Source organism: Malus domestica, chromosome 15 (genome assembly GCF_042453785.1).
Source record: "Malus domestica chromosome 15, GDT2T_hap1".
Taxonomy (NCBI): Eukaryota; Viridiplantae; Streptophyta; class Magnoliopsida; order Rosales; family Rosaceae; genus Malus; species Malus domestica.
The window spans coordinates 17,806,239-17,821,125 of NC_091675.1; the positions used below are offsets into that span (position 1 = coordinate 17,806,239).

General features: G+C 35.7%; 3 protein-coding genes across 3 annotated transcripts; 1 reads left to right on the plus strand and 2 right to left on the minus strand.

Moving 5' to 3' along the window:
* Nucleotides 1–2,536: 2,536 nt before the first annotated feature.
* LOC114821584 (beta-galactosidase 15-like) lies at nucleotides 2,537–6,906 on the minus strand. Its single transcript, XM_070814843.1, has 17 exons — nucleotides 6,575–6,906; nucleotides 6,275–6,483; nucleotides 6,105–6,171; nucleotides 5,876–5,968; nucleotides 5,646–5,789; nucleotides 5,483–5,571; nucleotides 5,282–5,387; nucleotides 5,110–5,194; nucleotides 4,903–5,021; nucleotides 4,649–4,810; nucleotides 4,367–4,563; nucleotides 4,163–4,266; nucleotides 3,953–4,062; nucleotides 3,630–3,857; nucleotides 3,312–3,526; nucleotides 2,949–3,222; nucleotides 2,537–2,831 (listed from the first exon to the last, which is right to left on the minus strand). Exons 1-17 carry the CDS (start codon nucleotides 6,746–6,748, stop codon nucleotides 2,724–2,726), a joined length of 2,484 nt encoding a protein of 827 aa, XP_070670944.1. The 5' UTR covers nucleotides 6,749–6,906; the 3' UTR covers nucleotides 2,537–2,723.
* A 1,075-nt stretch (nucleotides 6,907–7,981) lies between these two features.
* Nucleotides 7,982–12,293, plus strand: LOC103400964 (beta-galactosidase 15-like). The gene is made up of 17 exons (XM_008339663.4): nucleotides 7,982–8,255; nucleotides 8,347–8,555; nucleotides 8,659–8,725; nucleotides 8,862–8,954; nucleotides 9,041–9,184; nucleotides 9,259–9,347; nucleotides 9,443–9,548; nucleotides 9,636–9,720; nucleotides 9,809–9,927; nucleotides 10,020–10,181; nucleotides 10,267–10,463; nucleotides 10,564–10,667; nucleotides 10,768–10,877; nucleotides 10,973–11,200; nucleotides 11,304–11,518; nucleotides 11,608–11,881; nucleotides 11,999–12,293. The coding sequence occupies exons 1-17, from the start codon at nucleotides 8,082–8,084 to the stop codon at nucleotides 12,104–12,106; spliced, it is 2,484 nt and encodes an 827-aa protein (XP_008337885.1). The 5' UTR covers nucleotides 7,982–8,081; the 3' UTR covers nucleotides 12,107–12,293.
* Nucleotides 12,294–13,351: 1,058 nt separating this feature from the next.
* Nucleotides 13,352–14,374, minus strand: LOC103400914 (ethylene-responsive transcription factor ERF017). Its single transcript, NM_001320011.1, has one exon. The coding sequence runs from the start codon at nucleotides 14,272–14,274 to the stop codon at nucleotides 13,561–13,563; it is 714 nt and encodes a 237-aa protein (NP_001306940.1). The 5' UTR covers nucleotides 14,275–14,374; the 3' UTR covers nucleotides 13,352–13,560.
* Nucleotides 14,375–14,887: the final 513 nt, after the last annotated feature.

Sequence of the window (14,887 nt, forward strand, 5' to 3'; positions counted from 1 at the left end):
ATCCTAGGCATCTGTATCAAAACCCCCCAACATTTTATTAGCTTGATTCCATTGCTTGTTCTATCATCGATCTCTTGTTCCATTGCCAAGAGATCGATGATAGAACAAGCAATGGAATCAAGCTAATAAAATGTTTCAGCAATCAAACTATGAAAATAGAAACTGTTTATACCATACTTAACTAATCCCGAAACTACTGAGCACCGGTCAACGTTATACTGTCAAGGACCCAGAAGAGTTTCCCTCCAACCAGAAGGCCAATCACAGTGCGACACGTGTCGACATCAGAAGCCAATCATAGTGTGACACGTGTCAACATCAGAAGCCAATCACAACACAACACGTGTCAATGTCAAAACAAAGCTAGAAACTCTCTTCTATAAAAGGAGATCATTCTCCCGCAATATTTCCTAATGTCATTTATACTAAATCATTCACTAGTACTCACTAAAGGAGAGCTTGAACTTATGTACTTGTGTAAACCCTTCACAATTAATGAGAACTCCTCTACTCCGTGGACGTAGCCAATCTGGGTGAACCATGTACATCTTGTGTTTGCTTCCCTATCCCTATCCATTTACATACTTATCCACACTAGTGACAGGAGCAATCTAGCGAAGGTCACAAACTTAACACTTTTTGTTGTACCAAAGTCCTCACTGATTTTGTGCATCAACAGAAACTATTAGGGCTAGTTTGGAAATGTTTTTAAAATAGTTGAAAGCACAAGATACAAAGACCTGATCGGACTGGGGTATCAGATTTGTTTGTACCATACTTGACCAATCCCGAAACTACTGAGCACCGATCAAAGTTATACCGTCAAAGACCTAGAAGAGTTTCCGTCCAACCAGGAGGCCAATCACAGTGCGACAAGTGTCGACATCAGAAGCCAATCATAGCGCAACACGTATCAACATCAGAAGCCAATCACAACACGATACGTGTCAATGTCAGAACAAAGCTAGAAACTCTCTTCTATAAATAGAGATCATTCTCTCACAATATTTCCTAATGTCATTTGTATTAAATCATTCACTAGTACTCACTAAAGGAGAGCTTCAACCTATGTACTTGTGTAAACCCTTCACAATTAATGAGAACTCCTCTACTCCGTGGACGTAGCCAATCTGAGTGAACCACGTACATCTTGTGTTTGCTTCCCTGTCTCTATCCATTTACATACTTATCCACACTAGTTACCGGAGCAATCTAGCGAATGTCATAAACTTAACATTTTATGTTGTACCAACGTCCTCACTGATTTTGTGTATCAACAAGATTAATTTCCTATTTTCTTAGAGCTTCCTACAATTTAAGAATTAGCATGCGCGATAAGTAATCTTAATGCATTTGTAGGACATGAAAAGTGCGTATGCAACTTTGGATCTGCCTAAATATAGTATTCATATATAATGCTATTGTATTTCTTCATTGGGAAAATTATGCATTTTATTCACATATAATGCTACAAAGCAAAACTAAACTCTTTTAAGCTCTCGATAAAGAAACTAGTGTTTAAAAAAATGACCGTTGTTAGCCAACTAGTTCAGCTTACATATGCTATTCAAATTTTATTTTATTAAAAGCGGTGTTACTACATTAAACTAAATAAAAAAGAAAGAGAATTCAAACTCATAACACAATATATAAAAAGAAAAATACGTTGTTCTTCAAGTCAGTTCACTACTTACAATCCTATTGTTTAATGTTAGAAGAAGAATGAGCCACCATTGAAAAAGGGCATTATCCCAATGTATACCACACTCTAATTTCCAGAATAAAATTTCGAAACAGGAAATGCACCCACGTTTTAATCAAGTCATGCATCTTATGTAATATCTCAATCCAAATCCAAAGGATCCAGCAGTAGTGATAGTGAAGGGGCAACCCACCAATTGCACCGTACGTGCATGCTTCTATCCAAATTCAACTATCCGACAAAACAGTATTATGAAATCACATATTATTCTATGATTGTAATACGATATGTGATATGTTAAAAAAATGTTAGACGTTACTAATTCACTTGTAACATGCAGTATAATTGTACTTGTTATTGAAAATGTTCTAGATTTAGAATGTGTTTGAACCTAGATATGTAGGCTTGGTAGGTAACGCAGGTATCGAACCATATTCGACCTCAGTCTCATCCGTGATAGTCTTCATAGGAGATTTGACTTGAAACCGGAATCAAGACCCATCTAAAAAAACTAAATGAACCACAAATTCACCCGTATTTGCTCCGTATTAGCTTGTAGCTGGGTTTTCTTTGCCCCGGCTTTGCTTTGTAATGATGTTCTCTCTATCAATGCAATTTCTATCGTCTCTTTCAAATAAAAAGAGAGAAAATTAACAAGTTTTGTTAAAGGACCAGAAATCAATTGTTAAATAACTTAAATTGATTATTATTGAAAGTTAAAAAATGTCATCCTTCAACAATATATAGGCACGCACAACAGAGTTTATCATGCTTTGAGATTTAAATTACTAAAATATATATATAATTGAGACAAAAGAAAATGAAGAATATAAATTAAAAGAAATAAAAATTTTATATTTGCAAAATAAAGCGGCAGTGCCTTTGATCGAACACCGACTACAGTCACTACACTGATAGAAACCCTAGCTAATTAATCTAACCCTTGCTACTTAGATCATCAAGCTAGCTAGTACTAAACTGATCACATAACACAAAATTATTAAGAAAAATCTAAACTCTGTTAGCAAACAGCTTCCACAGCCAGCCTCTTCACGGCATCACCGCAGTTTGTCAAGCCAAATTTGCTCTCAGAAACATTGATCAAGCACTTCTCCTTGCCCACGCATTCCTACAAAATCATTAGGGAAAAGAAATAGGAATTACATAGATATAATATAAATAGAAAATTAGGGTTCATAAAATTCAAGTTCACAGAAAATTAAAGTGTTCAGAAAAAAAGACTTGCCTTTTTAAGGATCGACAATGCACGTCCAGAATCACAGCTGCCTTTCTCAAATGATCCACAGGTTCCTTGGGAATTACCAAAGCTAGCGAACTTGATTGCAGAAATGGGACGACCTTCGCATGCCAATTCCACTGTGTGCTTCTCGTATGCATGGGCACAGACGGTTCCAACTTGGATGGTTTGGAAATTCACAAGAGATGGATTGCCACCAAACTCCTCAAACAACACAATTGCATTTTCTCCATCTTCCATAAATGATCGAGGAACGTGGTACCTTCAATACAATTAAAAGCAATTAAAACTGTGATCGTTATTAAACTGTCAAGTAAATAAACATGAAAGCGCAAACTATAAAGTTCTTACCATCTTTGGGTAGGATTGCCACAATTGAAGGAACACTTGTTGTTGTCATATGTACCACGGTAGTCACAAGCATCGAGACTACAATCAGTATCATATGACAAATAACTCGGCCAATACCGGCCAATACTATGGCCATTGATCCAAGCGTGACCCTTTCCCAAACCTTGTAAGTCCACCACAACTGGATCAGTTCCAAGAGGAGCTTTGAAAGTTGCCTAAACAAAATCAAACAACAACAATTGTTATTAACTTTGTCAGTTTATTAATTAGTGATATATATGAGTTAAATATATATGTGTACATAGTAGGTTTAATTACCTTGTACCATGTCAGCATCCGGTTAATGGGTAAGTTTTCCGTTGACCACTTAGTAGCGTAACGAGAATCGGTGCTAAAAAGCTTGTTTTTCAAACCATGAAGTCCAACCTTGTACGACCATTTGTGTGCTGATAGATCCTTGATCACAATCTCATCACCATTTTGTCCCACCAGTACAACTGGACCAGAAATTCCAGTTTTGATCTCTTCAAATCCACCTCCGTAATTCTGGTTATCATTCAAATCATGATTCAAAGTTTTAAATTAAATGAAATAATTAATGACAATTAAGTAATTAATTTTAACAATCCAATAATACTAACCGGAAATCCAACGGTAGCACTCAACAATGAAATAATGTTCTTTCCAGGATGCAACTTGACACTCTTCTCAAATACATAGTTGTAGACGTTGTATTGAGCCCATTGAGAACCTATTTGCACCAAGGATATATAAGGAAATAAATAACTATAAAACAACAAATTTATTAGTATATTTAAGATTAATCAAGAAACAATATTTGTATGTCTTACCAACATATTCTCCATTAACATATGCATGAAGAATGAAACCAGTGCCATTGACCCTTAGAGTCATGTTCTTACTCCAAATTGGATCATCTTTCTTGAGATGAACACTGCCAAAAATCCAAGATAAATAAAATGAGTAAACCAAAATACAAAATATATTAGAAGAAAAGGACAAATGGAAAATTAAAATTAAAATATCCACTGTACCTTGTCATGTACCAAAGATAATCACTAGCATCATCTCCAGCAACCTTTTGATCCAAAAGTTGATTTGCAGTAATTTCTCCCTTTGCAAGGACTCTGGTGTCATCAATGGTCTCGGGCCTCCACGACCAAGCAAGTGATTCGGGTTCATCTTCAGCCTTGTTCCCTACCTTCACCTTAACTGTTGTTTGTGTGTTGACCTAAACCAGGTAAAAGAAGTTCAGAAATACTTAATAAACCAGACTCTATGTGTTTACACACACAGTGAAAGTTAATTGTTCATACCTTTGCAGTGTTATATCCTTCTGTTTTGCAATCAGGAAGAATACTAACAGACCAAGCAGGAATGGTGTATGTATTCCCTTGAAAAGTGATTGTAGCATCAGTGGTGCTATTTGCATTGCCCAAAAAGCAGCTTGATGACTCATTTGTTGCATACACAGTGGCCTAAAATATATATGCACATATCGATCCTATCAATTTGAAATTCTACAAAACTTTGGTTTATTAGTTATATCAATTCAAAAGGATAATCTTACTGAAACAGAATTGTCAAAATTTGTGGTTGTAACATTCCCATGTGTGAGAGTATACTCCATGGATTTCAAAATCTGATGGAGTTCTTTCAAATGCCCCCATTTTGGTTGGTTCAAGTTGCCTATAAAATGAGATAATAGTAAGAACTAAGAAGTTAAAGAGCCAAACACAAAGCCATGTTTAGAACTTAAATTTGAGTATTTGCTTACCATATTCGTCGAGAGGAGCATCGTAATCATAAGTAGTAGTGACGTACGCAGCTGCTGTTCGGCCAAAGTTTGTTCCACCATGATACTTAAAGAAAAAACATAAATCATGTTAGAAAGAATTAAATTACAATGAACCAAAATACAATTTAATCTAATTAATTAATGTGCCAACCATGTAGTAGTTCTGAAATGTGCCTCCAAGCTGGAAAAATCTTGCAACAGAGAAAGCAAGATCCTCAGCAGTCCTAAGCGGATCTTTGCCTCCCCAACTCTTAAACCTACAGTAACATTATATAGATTTAGAAAATTAGGTAACAAAACAAAAATAATATATCATAAAATTGATTCAATTAGTATTAATTCCAGAACTTACCATCCAGTCCAATTTTCGGTCCACATCTTGGGACTGTTCTCATTATTTGGAGTAAATGAATCACAGTACCAACCATTGCATGTGTTCATCTGATAACAAAGATATATAAATAAGTAACAATTATAAACACTAAAAATTAAGAAAGAAAAAAAGAATATTGTACCATTGGTTGAGGAGCATCACTTTGTTGGCACATAATCCATGGAACTCCAATGTCGAGAGATTCGGCAAAATTTGCACACCAGTTCATATATGCTTTACCAGCATCTCCATAGTATGATTGCACATTTCCGTATTCATTTTCAATCTAACAAAATTACGGCCAATTTATCACAACAAATTTATATTTTGATACCTAATATGATGAAATCGAATTATATGCATATATATTACCTGAGCAATAATAATTGGGCCACCTTGAGATGCAAAAAGCTTTTCTTTTTTCATCATATCAACAATCAATGTGGTAAAATTCTTCATCTCATTCTGCAAAAGATAAGAATGTTTAAATGTTTCATCATAGTTGTAAAATTCTTCATCTCGTTCTGCAGAATGTTTAAGTGTTGCGACTTGTATAACAAAATTAGTTTTGCGTAAACTAAAAGTCACTGCGATTAATTACCATGTAGACATCATTTGCGGTTCGGATCTCACAGCCAGGCAAGTTGTGCAGCCAAACGGGAAGTCCTCTGATTATTACATCCAGAGAGTTAAATTGTATCCAAATAGTTAAATTGTGTTTGGTACAAAATATTATGTAAAGCTATATGATATGTTGACAAAAAAATGTACCCATAATTCCATTCGGCACAAACATATGGACCAATTCGAAGAACAGCATAAAGTCCTTCATCTTGAACTGTTTTGAGAAATCTAACAAGGTCAAGATTCCCAGTAAAATCATACTGACGACGAACTGGCTCATGCACATTCCAGAAGACATAAGTCTCAATTGTGTCTAGTCCACCCTCCTTGGACTTCTTAATCAAGTCTGGCCACATCTGTGTACAACATGATAAATTCGTTTATAAAAAAAGAACATGAAAAACACCAAGTTAGAGTGTACTAGTTGAAGACGACGAGTAAGATTACTTGTGGTGTGCTTCGAGGATAGTGGATTGAACCCGAAAGCAACAGTCGCCTTTTACCATCGATTGTGATGGCTCTCCCATCATGAGAAACATCAGTAGCATTAGCATAAAAGCTTAAAAGGATCACAGAAAAACAGAAACAAAACGCAAAACTAAAAGAGTTGGAAAAAGCCATCGTCAGAATAACAAGAGAACAGTGTGAGGGAATGAGGAGGAGATGTCCTCTATTTATAAGCGTTGGAGTAAAGAAAAAAAATTCTTAAACCAAAATGTGTTTTATCAAAACTAAACTACTGATATTTTAAGAATATTTGGATAACAATAAGTTTCCATCGGATAGAATGTCAGAATAATATCAAAAATCAAACACTTTGATATCCAATATATATCCAGACTTGAAGTTATCTAAATTTTAAAGTTCAGCGATGGATATAATTTTAGATAAAATTACCATAAACTGGATCTGTACCAAGCCTTTTCGTGTTTTTTCATAATTAGTTGACATCTTGACAAATATCACTATCAAATAGAGAGTTTGCTGAGGCTGGGTGAGTTTTTGTGGAGTCTTTTTAATTGGATGCTATTTATTAGCTAATTAGTCTTATCGTTTTACTATTCTGTCGTAAAAAGAAAATGAAATGTCAATAGTCTAACGCAAGTACAGATTTTCGTTAGGGAAAAAAAAAAAAACATTTGAATGATATTTAGTTATAGGGAGTTTTAATAAAAAGAGCTTCTTCAAACTTTTTATTAATAAAAAACCATCTACTAACTTTATTTAATAAAAAGAACTTAAATTTTAATGTAAAGAACTTAAATTTAAGTCTTTTACATTAAAATTTAATTTAAGTTCTTTACATTAAAATTTAAGTCTTTTACATTAAAATTTAAGTTCTTTTTATTAAATAAAGTTAGTAGATGGTTTTTTATTAATAAAAAGTTTGAAGAAGCTCTTTTTATTAAAACTCCCTATAACTAAATATCATTCAAATGTTTTTTTTTTTTTCCCTAACGAAAATCTGTACTTGCGTTAGACTATTGACATTTCATTTTCTTTTTACGACAGAATAGTAAAACGATAAGACTAATTAGCTAATAAATAGCATCCAATTAAAAAGACTCCACAAAAACTCACCCAGCCTCAGCAAACTCTCTATTTGATAGTGATATTTGTCAAGATGTCAACTAATTATGAAAAAACACGAAAAGGCTTGGTACAGATCCAGTTTATGGTAATTTTATCTAAAATTATATCCATCGCTGAACTTTAAAATTTAGATAACTTCAAGTCTGGATATATATTGGATATCAAAGTGTTTGATTTTTGATATTATTCTGACATTCTATCCGATGGAAACTTATTGTTATCCAAATATTCTTAAAATATCAGTAGTTTAGTTTTGATAAAACACATTTTGGTTTAAGAATTTTTTTTCTTTACTCCAACGCTTATAAATAGAGGACATCTCCTCCTCATTCCCTCACACTGTTCTCTTGTTATTCTGACGATGGCTTTTTCCAACTCTTTTAGTTTTGCGTTTTGTTTCTGTTTTTCTGTGATCCTTTTAAGCTTTTATGCTAATGCTACTGATGTTTCTCATGATGGGAGAGCCATCACAATCGATGGTAAAAGGCGACTGTTGCTTTCGGGTTCAATCCACTATCCTCGAAGCACACCACAAGTAATCTTACTCGTCGTCTTCAACTAGTACACTCTAACTTGGTGTTTTTCATGTTCTTTTTTTATAAACGAATTTATCATGTTGTACACAGATGTGGCCAGACTTGATTAAGAAGTCCAAGGAGGGTGGACTAGACACAATTGAGACTTATGTCTTCTGGAATGTGCATGAGCCAGTTCGTCGTCAGTATGATTTTACTGGGAATCTTGACCTTGTTAGATTTCTCAAAACAGTTCAAGATGAAGGACTTTATGCTGTTCTTCGAATTGGTCCATATGTTTGTGCCGAATGGAATTATGGGTACATTTTTTTGTCAACATATCATATAGCTTTACATAATATTTTGTACCAAACACAATTTAACTATTTGGATACAATTTAACTCTCTGGATGTAATAATCAGAGGACTTCCCGTTTGGCTGCACAACTTGCCTGGCTGTGAGATCCGAACCGCAAATGATGTCTACATGGTAATTAATCGCAGTGACTTTTAGTTTACGCAAAACTAATTTTGTTATACAAGTCGCAACACTTAAACATTCTGCAGAACGAGATGAAGAATTTTACAACTATGATGAAACATTTAAACATTCTTATCTTTTGCAGAATGAGATGAAGAATTTTACCACATTGATTGTTGATATGATGAAAAAAGAAAAGCTTTTTGCATCTCAAGGTGGCCCAATTATTATTGCTCAGGTAATATATATGCATATAATTCGATTTCATCATATTAGGTATCAAAATATAAATTTGTTGTGATAAATTGGCCGTAATTTTGTTAGATTGAAAATGAATACGGAAATGTGCAATCATACTATGGAGATGCTGGTAAAGCATATATGAACTGGTGTGCAAATTTTGCCGAATCTCTCGACATTGGAGTTCCATGGATTATGTGCCAACAAAGTGATGCTCCTCAACCAATGGTACAATATTCTTTTTTTCTTTCTTAATTTTTAGTGTTTATAATTGTTACTTATTTATATATCTTTGTTATCAGATGAACACATGCAATGGTTGGTACTGTGATTCATTTACTCCAAATAATGAGAACAGTCCCAAGATGTGGACCGAAAATTGGACTGGATGGTAAGTTCTGGAATTAATACTAATTGAATCAATTTTATGATATATTATTTTTGTTTTGTTACCTAATTTTCTAAATCTATATAATGTTACTGTAGGTTTAAGAGTTGGGGAGGCAAAGATCCGCTTAGGACTGCTGAGGATCTTGCTTTCTCTGTTGCAAGATTTTTCCAGCTTGGAGGCACATTTCAGAACTACTACATGGTTGGCACATTAATTAATTAGATTAAATTGTATTTTGGTTCATTGTAATTTAATTCTTTCTAACATGATTTATGTTTTTTCTTTAAGTATCATGGTGGAACAAACTTTGGCCGAACAGCAGCTGCGTACGTCACTACTACTTATGATTACGATGCTCCTCTCGACGAATATGGTAAGCAAATACTCAAATTTAAGTTCTAAACATGGCTTTGTGTTTGGCTCTTTAACTTCTTAGTTCTTACTATTATCTCATTTTATAGGCAACTTGAACCAACCAAAATGGGGGCATTTGAAAGAACTCCATCAGATTTTGAAATCCATGGAGTATACTCTCACACATGGGAATGTTACAACCACAAATTTTGACAATTCTGTTTCAGTAAGATTATCCTTTTGAATTGATATAACTAATAAACCAAAGTTTTGTAGAATTTCAAATTGATAGGATCGATATGTGCATATATATTTTAGGCCACTGTGTATGCAACAAATGAGTCATCAAGCTGCTTTTTGGGCAATGCAAATAGCACCACTGATGCTACAATCACTTTTCAAGGGAATACATACACCATTCCTGCTTGGTCTGTTAGTATTCTTCCTGATTGCAAAACAGAAGGATATAACACTGCAAAGGTATGAACAATTAACTTTCACTGTGTGTGTAAACACATAGAGTCTGGTTTATTAAGTATTTCTGAACTTCTTTTACCTGGTTTAGGTCAACACACAAACAACAGTTAAGGTGAAGGTAGGGAACAAGGCTGAAGATGAACCCGAATCACTTGCTTGGTCGTGGAGGCCCGAGACCATTGATGACACCAGAGTCCTTGCAAAGGGAGAAATTACTGCAAATCAACTTTTGGATCAAAAGGTTGCTGGAGATGATGCTAGTGATTATCTTTGGTACATGACAAGGTACAGTGGATATTTTAATTTTAATTTTCCATTTGTCCTTTTCTTCTAATATATTTTGTATTTTGGTTTACTCATTTTATTTATCTTGGATTTTTGGCAGTGTTCATCTCAAGAAAGATGATCCAATTTGGAGTAAGAACATGACTCTAAGGGTCAATGGCACTGGTTTCATTCTTCATGCATATGTTAATGGAGAATATGTTGGTAAGACATACAAATATTGTTTCTTGATTAATCTTAAATATACTAATAAATTTGTTGTTTTATAGTTATTTATTTCCTTATATATCCTTGGTGCAAATAGGTTCTCAATGGGCTCAATACAACGTCTACAACTATGTATTTGAGAAGAGTGTCAAGTTGCATCCTGGAAAGAACATTATTTCATTGTTGAGTGCTACCGTTGGATTTCCGGTTAGTATTATTGGATTGTTAAAATTAATTACTTAATTGTCATTAATTATTTCATTTAATTTAAAACTTTGAATCATGATTTGAATGATAACCAGAATTACGGAGGTGGATTTGAAGAGATCAAAACTGGAATTTCTGGTCCAGTTGTACTGGTGGGACAAAATGGTGATGAGATTGTGATCAAGGATCTATCAGCACACAAATGGTCGTACAAGGTTGGACTTCATGGTTTGAAAAACAAGCTTTTTAGCACCGATTCTCGTTACGCTACTAAGTGGTCAACGGAAAACTTACCCATTAACCGGATGCTGACATGGTACAAGGTAATTAAACCTACTATGTACACATATATATTTAACTCATATATATCACTAATTAATAAACTGACAAAGTTAATAACAATTGTTGTTGTTTGATTTTGTTTAGGCAACTTTCAAAGCTCCTCTTGGAACTGATCCAGTTGTGGTGGACTTACAAGGTTTGGGAAAGGGTCACGCTTGGATCAATGGCCATAGTATTGGCCGGTATTGGCCGAGTTATTTGTCATATGATACTGATTGTAGTCTCGATGCTTGTGACTACCGTGGTACATATGACAACAACAAGTGTTCCTTCAATTGTGGCAATCCTACCCAAAGATGGTAAGAACTTTATAGTTTGCGCTTTCATGTTTATTTACTTGACAGTTTAATAACGATCACAGTTTTAATTGCTTTTAATTGTATTGAAGGTACCACGTTCCTCGATCATTTATGGAAGATGGAGAAAATGCAATTGTGTTGTTTGAGGAGTTTGGTGGCAATCCATCTCTTGTGAATTTCCAAACCATCCAAGTTGGAACCGTCTGTGCCCATGCATACGAGAAGCACACAGTGGAATTGGCATGCGAAGGTCGTCCCATTTCTGCAATCAAGTTCGCTAGCTTTGGTAATTCCCAAGGAACCTGTGGATCATTTGAGAAAGGCAGCTGTGATTCTGGACGTGCATTGTCGATCCTTAAAAAGGCAAGTCTTTTTTTCTGAACACTTTAATTTTCTGTGAACTTGAATTTTATGAACCCTAATTTTCTATTTATATTATATCTATGTAATTCCTATTTCTTTTCCCTAATGATTTTGTAGGAATGCGTGGGCAAGGAGAAGTGCTTGATCAATGTTTCTGAGAGCAAATTTGGCTTGACAAACTGCGGTGATGCCGTGAAGAGGCTGGCTGTGGAAGCTGTTTGCTAACAGAGTTTAGATTTTTCTTAATAATTTTGTGTTATGTGATCAGTTTAGTACTAGCTAGCTTGATGATCTAAGTAGCAAGGGTTAGATTAATTAGCTAGGGTTTCTATCAGTGTAGTGACTGTAGTCGGTGTTCGATCAAAGGCACTGCCGCTTTATTTTGCAAATATAAAATTTTTATTTCTTTTAATTTATATTCTTCATTTTCTTTTGTCTCAATTATATATATATTTTAGTAATTTAAATCTCAAAGCATGATAAACTCTGTTGTGCGTGCCTATATATTGTTGAAGGATGACATTTTTTAACTTTCAATAATAATCAATTTAAGTTATTTAACAATTGATTTCTGGTCCTTTAACAAAACTTGTTAATTTTCTCTCTTTTTATTTGAAAGAGACGATAGAAATTGCATTGATAGAGAGAACATCATTACAAAGCAAAGCCGGGGCAAAGAAAACCCAGCTACAAGCTAATACGGAGCAAATACGGGTGAATTTGTGGTTCATTTAGTTTTTTTAGATGGGTCTTGATTCCGGTTTCAAGTCAAATCTCCAATGAAGACTATCACGGATGAGACTGAGGTCGAATATGGTTCGATACCTGCGTTACCTACCAAGCCTACATATCTAGGTTCAAACACATTCTAAATCTAGAACATTTTCAATAACAAGTACAATTATACTGCATGTTACAAGTGAATTAGTAACGTCTAACATTTTTTTAACATGTCACATATCGTATTACAATCATAGAATAATATGTGATTTCATAATACTGTTTTGTCGGATAGTTGAATTTGGATAGAAGCATGCACGTACGGTGCAATTGGTGGGTTGCCCCTTCACTATCACTACTGCTGGATCCTTTGGATTTGGATTGAGATATTACATAAGATGCATGACTTGATTAAAACGTGGGTGCATTTCCTGTTTCGAAATTTTATTCTGGAAATTAGAGTGTGGTATACATTGGGATAATGCCCTTTTTCAATGGTGGCTCATTCTTCTTCTAACATTAAACAATAGGATTGTAAGTAGTGAACTGACTTGAAGAACAACGTATTTTTCTTTTTATATATTGTGTTATGAGTTTGAATTCTCTTTCTTTTTTATTTAGTTTAATGTAGTAACACCGCTTTTAATAAAATAAAATTTGAATAGCATACGTAAGCTGAACTAGTTGGGTAACAACGCGGTCACTTTGTTACACACGAGTTTCAATGAAGAAATACAATGGTCATAAAACTCTATAACATGAACAACGAATTCAATCAAGGGGATGGCCGCACAAAAATCGGTTCACCCATAATCCGGGTTTTTAATAAAGCTCCAGAAACAAAAACTGTCCGGGGCTCCGACCCGTTAAAAAATTTGAATCGTTTTCGTTTTTTAATTGAATTTAAATTTGTTTCCCTTAAAGAAAAAAAATAACGTTAATTTGTACTCTGTACGTCTCTAGAAATTCCAGAGGAAAGACTCCTGGGCCGGACTGAAAAACTGACCGTCCAAGTTCTCTTCCGCGTAGTAATCAACGACCGGCGTTGGCACCGCCGCAGCTGGACTGAAAAACTGATAGTTCATTTCATCAAAACCCGCAAACAACCCGTACTCCGTAGCGTAATTACCCGACCCGAATGTGCTAAAAGGGTCCGAAAACGAATCGTTTGGAGTCACTAGAAATTCGCTTTCCACGAAGACGGTCCCACTCCCCTCCGACACGGACGGAGACCGGGACTCCGCCTGCAACTCCGACATCGACTGAGATTCCGCCTGCAACTCCGACATCGACTGAGATTCCGCCTGCAACTCCGACATCGACTGAGACTCCGCCTGAAACTCCGACATCGACTGGTGGCTCCTCGGAAGCTCCGAATTCGCGAACCTCGCCGCCTCTGTCTGGATCTGGGCCGCGCTCAGGGACCTTCCCCCCGAAATCTCAGGCGGGTTGTCGGGGAAATTAAACTTGGCAGTGTGGCCGCGCAAGCAAAAGAGGGCCGCGTCGAAGGCACGCGCTGCCTTTTCGGGCGCGTCGTAGGATCCCAACCAGATTCGCTCCCGGCTGTTGGGGAGGCGGATTTCCGACACCCATTTGCCCCACTTGCGCTTGCGGACGCCCTTGTACTTGATGTCGTTTCGCTCGGAGGGCTTCCCAATCGTCTGCTTCACCATGGACGACGACGACGTATTAAAGATTTTGGAGAAGTGGATGGACTTGTAGTGGGAAGTGCTTTTGCGATAAGTAATTGTTTGTTCTTGAGGGTTGATTTTGTTGTCCTTGGGGTTTAAGGAATTTGCGGCTGGTGAGTATATATATGTGGGGGAGTTGGGGGCGTGGGAAGAGAGTTGACTGTTTTAGCGCGTCCGGATCGGTTTGAAGGACAACTGGCGGCTTCAGAGAGTGGTGGTACGAATTTTTACGCGGGGTTGAGAGATGGGTTTGGAAGCACGTGTGTTATTTGTTCCTCGTGCGCTCCATTTATTTCCCTCCCTGTTTTTTCTTCCTTCTGGAAAAGAAAGGTTGGATACCAAATTAGGCAAAGGGCCTTATTTGGGAAAATTTTGGACTCGCTATTGTCGTTGTATCTTCTTATTCACACTCGTTTATTTGACTATTGATTTCCAGAGAATACTTACACTTTTCAAATCTTTTATGCGTAAGTAAAAACATGGAAAGGTAAAAGAATGAAATATTTCTCTTACTCATATTTTAGTAAACGCACATAACTCAAGAATCAAAATAATTCAAATTCCTATTCTTTGTATGTAAGCACTCGTTAGTGCC